Source organism: Halyomorpha halys, unplaced genomic scaffold (genome assembly GCF_000696795.3).
Source record: "Halyomorpha halys isolate HHAL.00 unplaced genomic scaffold, Hhal_1.1 Scaffold594.1, whole genome shotgun sequence".
NCBI lineage: Eukaryota > Metazoa > Arthropoda > Insecta > Hemiptera > Pentatomidae > Halyomorpha > Halyomorpha halys.
Genome location: NW_027114174.1, coordinates 650,187 through 660,863, shown reverse-complemented (window position 1 = coordinate 660,863; position 10,677 = coordinate 650,187). Strand labels below are relative to the sequence as shown.

The following is a 10,677-nucleotide window of genomic DNA, read 5'->3' as shown; positions in this document are numbered from 1 at the left end:
GACGCTAATACATTGTAGAGTTGCTCTGGACAGTCGTGGTCTATGAGCTTACGACATAAAATGCCGTGAGACACAGAATCGAAGGCCTTCGTGCAATCTATGGAAATCATGGCTGTAGCATGATTCCTATTTAAACTGGAATTCACCTCATTTTGTAGCTTCATGAGATGGTATTCTGTGCTTAAGCTAGCCTGAAAACCAGTCTGCTCGTAAGGGATAACGGAGTGTTCATCACAGAATTCCCGAAGGTAATTCAAGATGATCTTTTCGTATACCTTAGCGAGATGTGGTAGGAGACTTATAGGCCTGTAATGGTCTGCATCAAATCCTGTCTTCTTCGGCTTGAAGAGTGGAAACAGGATGGCATGTTTCCATATCTCGGGGAAGTATCTCAGCCTCAAGCACGAATGGTACAGGTTGGCATGACATCGTCTCAAGATGGCCTTTAGTCGTCTAGGTGAGACAAACATATAGTTGTTCTCACGGGCCATGGTTGGAATTGAGAGCAATATCCCAGTGCGCGCCTCAATATCCCGCTGGTAGTGCTCAGCCAGTGACTCGGCTTGCTCAGTGGGGGTCATGAGGTGGTCCCTGTCATGAAGTCGAACGGCCGAGGTCTTCTTGGTTGCCGCCTTAGGGAGTTTCCAGAATTTCCTGTAGTCGTCGTGCGTAGCTCTTAAGCGATCATGCCAGACCACAGTCTTCCACTGGCGCAGAAGATTCCTGATCTGGGTGGTGATTGAGTTGAGAGCCTTCCTGACTGCTGGGTCCCTGGAGCGGTTATGACGGTTTTTCAGGTTCCGCCTGCTGACAATGAGTCCCATGATGTGGGGTGGGGGTTTCTGAAGGTGGGGAGGTCTAGGGTGGTAGGTGGGGATGGCTTGGCGCGCAGACTCCATGACAGCTGATGTGAAGTGGCCGATGTAGTTATCCACTTCCTCCACAGAGCGCAGCGTAGGTACATCTTTCAGCCTATGGCAAACCTCCTCCTTGAACCGGCTCCAGTCGGCCTCCTGATAGTTGAACTTCTCAGTCGTAGGCTCAAAGCTGCTCCCGTGCACTTCATAGGTCACCGGGCGGTGATCAGAAGAGGTGAAATCAGACACGGAGCAACCCGTGATACGATGTGGCTGCCTAGTCAACAGGAGGTCTATTGTCGATTGGAAGCCCGTCCCAAAATGGCGGAAAGTATGAGTTCCTGGGTGAACTACCGTGAAGGCAGTTTTCACCACCTGTCTTCCCGCCAGGTTCGCTGAGGTATTATGCCATAGAGTGTGTCTGGCGCCAGCCAATGGTTCGTCCTTGCTCCACAGGTGTCTATGAGCTGCCGCAGTTCTAGTACTGACCCTCTAGGACGCCGATACACTCCCGTGATGTAAGTGGGTTGGTGCATCAGCTCTTGAACGGTGAGATGACTGATCCGCCTATCGCGTATGGTCAGAGGTGGCGGGATCTTCTTCCAGCGGATGCCATGGCGCACCGCTATGATGGCACCACCGTGTGGGTCGTGGAGGTCATCGGTGGCTACGTGATAGCCCCTGATAAATGGCGGTCGTCCCTGTATTCTGGTGTCGGTGAGGACAGCAACTGTCGGTTCAGTGAGCGCTAGGAGTGCCTCCACTTCCTCTAGTTTAGGTGCAATGACACAGCAATTATAATTGAGTACCCGAAATGAATTCATGGCGATTTTTGTCCTCTGATTTCTTTAATGATATCAGACACGAATGCCTGCGAATGTCTTTCATGAGTCGGGAGCATACTTCACTGAACATCTGATTCATTTGGGTCATCAAGTTCATCATGAGAAGCTGAGGATCGAATGAGCCGGGTGGTGGGGGTGGGAGGGGTTGCTGCGCTCCCATTTGGTCCGGTTCAGGAGAAACTGGAGAGTCCGGTACGGGCTCTGGCGCAGGTGCTGCTGTGGCCGGCTGGAGAAATGACGAGTAAGCCGGGGCTGCACTCGTCATTCTATTGGTCCTTGGTCTGGTGGTCGTGGTGGTCGGTGGTTGAGCACGAGCTGCCGCTGACGGCCTCGTAATGGCTGCTGCTCGTAGTGCTTTTCTCGCTTCCCATTGCTCCATGATCTTCCGGCGTGTTTCACACCCACGGAAGGACGCCACATGATCCTGATCACAATTGGTGCACTTTGGGCTACCACCCTAGGGCAGGCACCGATGTTGTGCTTTTGGGCACATCGCACGCACGCCTCCTTGTACCCACATGAGCATACTTGTACTCCATGACCGAACTGCTGGCATCGGTAGCATTGAGGTGGGCCATGTTCTTTTCGTTGAACAAAATGTTGGGCTGCGAATTGGCACTGGTCGATATGGCGTACCTTTTTGATATCTTCTAGGGTGACCTGAACTGGCACCTTAATAACAATAGGGGAGAGGGGGGTTTTCGCCCCATCACTGTTTGATTTCTGGAGACGCCTAATATCGATAGGGGCTAAGTGCTGGAAGGCAGCCTGGACATCTTCCAAGGGCATGGAAATGTCTATGTTTTTAATGACATAACGCTGTTGCGTTTTTCCCTGTCGTGGGGCATAGGTGTGATGACCTATTTGTAGCGATTTGAGCCCAGCTACAACGGCGTCTCGATCAGCTGCTATCTCCAGGAAAATCTGAATAGCCCCTCCGGTTTTACGCACCAGGTATTTATTTATGTGTAAATGAGCTAAGTATTGCCTCACCGCCGGGATTTGCTGGCTCGCCACGACAACCGGAGGTAGTTGGGGAGATTTTTGTGGAGAGGTCTCGGTTGGGAGATTTTTCAGCGTGTCATATGGATAGGGATGCGTAAAATCAATTTTTTGTTCTTGACACGTCTGTTTCTTTTGTTCTTTTTGCTGTCAGGCTGATTTACCCTCTTCCTTGGAATTTGGCCTACCATCGATCGCGTCTGGCGGGGGGATACGTTTGATGTACCACCTACTTTAATAAACCCAGTCTCGTCGTCGGAGTCTGGTGGTAGATTTGCGGCCTGAGCTGGCTCTAAGGAATGAGCCATCGCGCACTAGTAATTAATAGTAATGTTTATATTAATTAAAGTGACAATTTAGGCACAGCGAGCTCGGAGAACACGGCCGAGCTACAATTGTACAGTGTTCGCACAGGTTGCTCTAAGGTGGTGGGAACACGCGGCACTGATTCACAATTTTTTGCACTTTAAAATAATAAAATGTACCTTAATATGAATATTCCACAGTCGCTGATTTCTTCAGGAGCACAGAAAAATCCCGGAGAACAAAGGCCTTTGTTCTCAAAAAGTACGTTAGGATGACGTCACGATGACGTCACAAGCTCGGAGCATAGAGCGACCCTAACACTTTGGACACTGGCACTGAACTATCGCACTACCGCTCTAGAGATCTGAACATTAAGAAGGTCCTCAACTCAATCACCACACAGATCAGAAACCTGATGCGCCAATGGAAAACAGCGGCTTGCCATGATCGCCTCAGGGCCATTCATGGCGACTATCGGAAGTTTTGTAAACTAACGAAGGCGGCAACAAAGAATAAGTCCGATGTTAGACTCCACGATGGCGAACGCCTCTTGCTGTGCAGGCTAGGTTACTGGCAGAAACAACCGCCATGACATCGAAGTGCGGACAAGGGATGCCATGCCTCAGGAAGCAAATTACATGTTCGTCTCTCCTTGGGCCCCTGGATATGATGGAGACAACCTAATGAACCCCTATAATTCATGCTTCAGGCTGAGATAGTTTCTCGACAAATGGAAACAAGCCATCCTGTTTCCACTCCTCAAGCCGAATAAGTTTGGAACGAAGGCTGACCACTACAGACCTAACAGTCCATTGCCTCATCTCGCTAAGGTTTACGAAATCATTCTGAACTATCTTCGAGAGTTTTGTGATGAATACTCCGTGATACCTTACGAGCAGACTGGTTTTCAGGCTCGCCCTTGTACTGAACATCATCTAATGAAGCTCCAGACTTACGTAAATACCACTTTCAACAGAAACGAGACAACAGCAATGGTATCCATCGACTGCATAAAGGCATTCGACTCTGTGTCCCACGGCATATTATGCCGCAAGGTAGAGGACCTAGGATGCCCGGAACAGCTCTACAATATAATCGCCTTATTTCTCAACAGCAGGACCATTGCTGTGCGGTTACGTGGTGCATACTCAAGATCCTTCCCCCTAACCAGGAGGGTTCCCCACGGAGCAGTCCTCTCCCCTGTTTTATTTTCAATATATACTGCTTATGTAGTTGGCAAAAACTACAGACAGGCAACAATCACCGCATTTGCTGACGATATCGCCATCTACAGCAGCAGTATAAATGCCAAACGAAAGACCAAAAACGTCTGTTCTGACATTATCCAGCAACTGGGCAACTTAAAAATATCGGTTAACCCAGCTAAATCAGCCTGTGTGGTGTTCGGTCAAAACAAGTACAACACTTCCAAAAACTCTCAACGTGGTGGACACCGTCATCTCATCTTGCAATTCCATATTATATTTGATCATACAACTTGATCGTCACCTCTCCACCTATCTCTACCAGAAGACGAGAATGGTCCGAAAAAAAAATCATACCGTTTAAGCCACCTCCTCACTTCACCGGCTCTTTCCCTAGTACTAAAACTCCAGGTGTATAAGAGTATACTGAGGCTGGCACTACTCTACGGAACGCCACTGTTCATCCACCTCTCAGAGGGCACCAAGAGACCCCTCCAGCTCTTTCAAGATTTAATGCTCAGGAAGATAGTGCGAACACCAGCGTGGCGGAAGAAGAAACCACAAAGAAACGTTATTGGATCTCTCGACTGTCCCAGAATTCATAAAACGCCGTCATATCAAATTTTTGATTCCCTCCAGTACCTCCCAAATCCGCTCCTCCAAACACTGAAACCAGCGCCTCCTCCAGTGTGTTGGCAACAAACAATGTGAAAAGACACGTCTTAGGTTAAGTTCCACTTCATAAGAAATGTGTGCCCCAACACATTTAACAGTCATGCAACTTAAACTGCAAAAGTTTTAACACTTACTAGACTCCTTAAAATGTAGATTAAAAACAAGAAAATGGGATACAAGCAAAAACTGTAATAAATAATAATTTTCTATGGGGGCTATGAAAAAAAAAAAAAAATTCAAGGTATTCTCACAAGTCAGCATTTTTCGCTTATATGAGATTTCTTCTTTCTCTGTGGTCACCTCTCTTTCCTCTACCTGTTATCCCTTCGTAACCTCCGGCGGCTAGCTACCTTGTCAACTATCTTACCTGAATACGCATTGTCGAGGCCTTCTGAACAAGCAGAATAATCAAGAAAATAATCCATCTTAACAAATTAATCCTCTTCAGTAATTTTTGACAAGTTAAAAATACTTCTTATCTACTACCTCTATTAAAAGTTTGATATTTATAATGATCTTACCGAGATGGTGCTCCCAAAACGAATGTTCCTTCTTTTCCAAAGCCAGTGAAAACATTGCTTTTACTGTGGCCCATAGACGGGCATTTCTGCAGGGGATGTAAATAAAGAAGGATCTAGGACAGTTGAAAGAGCAGTGTGCGTTGGCAAACCCAGTACAAATCCCAGCTGGTAATCTTACAGGCAGAATCAAAAAGGGTTTATCTATCCTAGGCTTTATAATCACCTAAAACATTTATATAAATTGAAACATTTAATAAGTGAGTTATTACTCTTACTGCCATCCTATTTTTAAGAATTATTTTTGTTAATCTAAAAGAATGTATTTCGAAGATTAATGACTTGCTGCTTTAGCGCTTTAATGAAACTAACTTCTACTCAAATTTTCCAAAACAATTTACTTTTAAGATGAGCTTTTAATTTACTATACTAATTTATTTACATTATTTTGTTCTGTTGGGGTAATATGTGATCCTTAATTGGGGTAATCCTTATCCTTGCCACCTCCCTTGTAGAGCAGTCTCAAGTCTGCAACCCTCCACTTGCCGGGGGTTTACGGTACCTGGTGGGTATACCGTCGTGCGTCTTACCATGCTATCTTCTGCGCTATCCTGGGACGGATCGTCCCTAGGGTATGTATAATCTATATACCGTTTCGCAGCTTCCTCCAGCTGGTTGCCAGGGCGCCTCTACTCTAATAGCCGCCATTAACTGTAGAGGCTTGACTTTGCCCATTGCCACTCTGTACGGGATACCCCAGGGATTCTTTCCTGACTCCTCAGCAATGAACTCGTTCCAGGACCTCTTCTTCTGGTGCCACACTCCGTTTCGTTATACCCTATACCTATGTTTAGTAACGGAGTGTAAGTCTCCTTTCATTATCTCTGCACTCCTGATACCTAGGCTAGTATGGCCCTGTAGTACTCTCTCTTGAGCTGAGTCCACCAGGGACCGGACGTACTCTTGCTCTTCGGCGTTGGAAGGTAATACTAGCTGCTTCGGTAATGGCGCCCGTTAGCATTGCCATCCTGTTGTCAATTTCTGTCTCCTCATCTGTCGGCACCATCTCCTCCCATTCTTGATCAACTATTATTCCCTTCAGTTCACTGGAAAATGCTCTCTAGTTCGCCGATCGCGTCTCGAAGCTCTTTTCAACTGCCTTCACTCCGAGGGCACCGACTGCACCACACTGAAAGTTGGTATGTGACAGAGTCCAGTCCACAACACGCTTTGCTGTGGGAGCCGTGACGAGCCGTCACATCTATCCACCTCTGGCCCCTCGCTCCAACAAATGCGGGACCAGAGGGTTCAATCATAACGACGGGTTGACTCCTCGCCACGCTCTCCTCTAGTTGTCTACCTATAGCATCTGTGTGGACCGAACCCCAGGCCGTGCTCCACGCATTGGTATCAGCAGAACCAAATTGAAAATGGAAGTAGAAATGTGCGCCGGTCTCGTGGAAGAATGGTGTGAGAGAAGGAAATTGAGTAATAACAGTAAAAACATTTTATTTGTGTCCATCATATCCACGTTCAACAGTCGGTAGATTTACAACGAGGGGTAAAATGTAGGGATTTATTTTAATGCTATAAGGACTGTGATAGTTTGGTATGCGATTAAAGGGTAATTATTTACTGGAGCACTCATGTGTCATCGGCATAGGTGGTGAGGATAATTTTAGGATTGGTTGGGATGTCAGCAGTATAGACTGTGTAAAGGGTGGGACCGAGGATACTACCTTGAGAAACACCAGCACACTGAGAATAGACGGATAAATAGGAACCATTATGGTTTACTTGGAATAATTTATCTTTGAGAAACGGATGATAAGAAAGTAAGTAGGATGTAGGAATTTACGGAGCTTAGAAAGCAGTCCCGAGTACCCGACTCGATCAAAAGCCTGTTCTGTATCGAAAAAGACTCCCCACAGTACATTCCGCACTCTAAAGAAGACGACGTGGCGTCCCCACCCACATGATGACATTGGTTTTTTTTTGGGGTTTTTTTCTGATCTCTCTAAAACAGAAAGAAACAGGTAATTAGTGAAAGCTTTACTGTGAAAAAAGGAATAGATCTTGTTGGGTATTACCTTTTACTACCTTTGGTATTTTAAGGTTGATGACATTGGTGGATAGGGGAAAGGGATAATAAAGAGATAGGACGGATATTCTGGCGGCTTTTGAGGTTTGGGTATCATCTAACCATAAATAATTTCCACGGGTCAGGAAAATATGTAGAACGGTGCACGGTGTTATATATGTAGGCTAGCAATAGGATGGCTTTTCGAGGAAGAAGTATTAGGTCGTGTCCAGGAGCTTTGTGTTTAGGTAATCTTTGAATGAAACTGGATATTTCTGAAGCACCTTTGCCTTCTTGCGGCAATACTGCTCTCAGGGCATACTCAGTGGCGTCCGAAAATTTGGAAATGCCAGGACCGGTTCCCCCTGCAAGTGCTCCATGCATTTGTGAATATTATGTTGCATCCACTGTGTCACTATCAACTTGCTACCTTTTTTGAGAAGCTTATTTAGGAGAACCAAGTATTGTGCCATTTCTGAAACAAAACGGCGGTAATAGTTTAACGCGCCTCACAGGTGTCTGATTCCTTTGATATCTCTTGGCATTATAATCCTCTGTAAGGCTGCTACTTTTTGAGTATCGAGTTTTACACCTTCATTCGAAATTGTATTTCCCAAAAAACTTATCTTTTCTTGGCCCTGTTCCGATTTTTCTCGGGACAGCTTCAACCCAAACTCCCTTATACGTTGAAAAACCTGATTCAAATACTAACAGGTCGTCCATGTATATCTAGCATACCGATTCATCTAGTCCCCTCAGAAACTCGTCCATTAGCGTTTGGAATGTGATAGGCGCGTTTTTTAGGCCAAATGGCATAGAAGTGAACTCGAAGTGGCCCCTCTCAAAAGTAAACGCGGTCTTTTGTTGATCTCTGGGGTGCATCTTAATCTGGTGATATTTCACCTTCAGATCTAGAGTGCTAAAAATTGTTGTCTCACCCAGCCTATCGAGAATATCATCGAACCATGGTATTGGGTACTTTTCGTCGACCGTATTGTCATTCACTTTAAGATAATTAACCACTACCTTGTATTTTTCTTTGTTCTCACCTGGTGTTCATTTTTTCCTGACCGTCCACAGCGGACTGTTATAGGGAGATGTACTGCCTACTATAATCCCCTGTCTCCTCAGATTATCCAGTTCTTCTCTAATGTGCTACCGGAGTGCCTGTGGGTATCACCTTTCCTTTACGTATGTTACCCTATCGTATTTCAAGGGAATCTCGTGTTCTGTCTTGACCGTTACTCCGAGGACCTCTCCTTTCTTACCTGTCCGCCTAATTGCCCCAATGTATACTTCTCCGTCCCCTAAGATCCTTTGGCAGCTGTATCTTTTCCTTCTTATCCTAATATTCCATTTGCCCTTAGCATTCTTTATTCTAGCACCGACGTTTCGTAATAGGTCACCTCCAATAAGAGTTCCGCCATCAAATATAAGTTGGGGACCACTGTTCTATATCAAATGCTAGATAACACAGGCCTCTCGCCCATTTTATGCTGAATGTAATTCAGTGTAATCAAACATTGGATATGTTTTCAAAATGTTTCGTGTTCACCAATCTACTTAAATCTAGATGCAGGTGGTACGCAGGGTATTTTTCAAACTAAATCGTTGAGTTATTGTCGGCAAAGCCAGAGGGGTTTCCGTCCAGTTCCACTGTACTTTATGTATTGGTCTTTTTTAGGTATGACCATTTAATAATTTTACTTTTAGTGAATGTTGATGCTTTTTTGTTCTGCTTCACCTGAATTAAGATCTAGAAGATTTAAGATATATTAAGGAAAAAAAAAAGATCCTTCCATTATCCTAGATAATTGGAGAAATAAGAGAGTTTACTTACTCTAATAATGAAATCTCCAATATCTTGGTTCCTCATAATAATCCAAAAAGTAGAAAGAGTCAAGGAATAGCATGCGGCTGTAAGTGGAAGCACGGCTGGGTGCATGCAGGTTGCTGGTGGAATGATCAGACGGTTGCAGCCTATGTATAAGATTCTGGGCAACTTTTGTTGGCGTATGCTGCTCCATTTAGCCATTACTAATCTCCCTAAAGAAAGAAATTAATTCCCAAAATATAGCACAGATTTTTAAATAATTAAAAACAAAATAATTAATTTTCAAAAGAACCAATACAGGATATAATATTAAAAAATAAGAATTTAATGGATGGAACGTTTTCTCTCCACCGTGATGTGTGGAACCAATTTAAGTCCATTTTGTTTCAAATGTTAACTATCAGCACAATCTACCAGGATTGAATGAAAACTCCTTTTTACAAATATCCATGCATTTGAGCAAATGAACAGAACCCTTAGTACTCCAAAGAAACTTACATGTAGTTCTTATAAAAACACTAAGTACATAATACTATTTTGGAGTCTCATTAGTTTGTGGCCTCATAGTTGCGGCCATCTCTTACAATTTCGTTATAACTAATTTGAAATAATACAAAAAAAATCCTTCATCATGGTTAATCTACTGTGACTCTCCGGGTTTTGGTCGTTGTTTTGAAAACACTTAACCTTTATCTGTTTCAAGAACATAACCAATATAAATTGTTGGAAGAGAGTCGAGTGGTGGTCAATAAAGGTACCAAAATAGTAGGAAAAATTATATGTTGTAAACCAACGTTTTGTCCCACTTTGTACGGCTTCTTCAGGGCTAAATGAAAACAAGATGTAAATATTGTATGGAAATACAAAACATCCATGTTCTGTCATCTACAACTTAGATGTTTTGTCACTTCTTACAATGTTTGTATCTTCTTTTCATTTAGCTCAGACGAAGCCCTGCCAAGTGGGGACAAAACAATGGTTTACTATAAATAGTTTTTTAGTATTATTTTGGTACCTTTATTGACTGCCACCCGGACTATCTTCCTACTATTTATTTCATATGGTGAACTATCTTTTTTCAAAGTAAATAATATAAATTTACCCGGGCGAGGTTCCTCTTCGCTGTACCACATTTCATATTCCCCTTCAACTTTGTAAGGTGAAATGACATTGGCATTGATGAAGGTGGGCTTATAGACTGGAGTGCTGATGGCGTAATCACTGGTCACGACCAATTTGTAAGGTTCTCCAATTAATGTGAAGACCATGTTGTTGGCATATCCCGAAGGTAAGCATGTGCCACTTAAGACAAGGATCGCTATTATAAAATACAACATATTCCGTAATGTAAGTTG

General features: G+C 44.1%; 1 protein-coding gene across 9 annotated transcripts in view; it reads right to left on the bottom strand.

Annotated features, from left to right (window-relative positions):
- Positions 1–5,411: 5,411 nt before the first annotated feature.
- Positions 5,412–10,677, bottom strand: part of LOC106684603 (cilia and flagella-associated protein 47) — a gene marked incomplete at its 3' end in the record, with an annotated part of 85,611 nt that continues 80,345 nt past the window's right edge. For 8 of the 9 annotated variants that reach the window (XM_024359952.2, XM_024359951.2, XM_014426785.2 and 5 more), the window contains 3 exon segments: positions 5,412–5,634; positions 9,329–9,534; positions 10,425–10,640. In XM_024359952.2, coding sequence (XP_024215720.1) covers positions 5,412–5,634; positions 9,329–9,534; positions 10,425–10,640 — 645 coding nt within the window. 9 annotated transcript variants of the gene reach the window in all.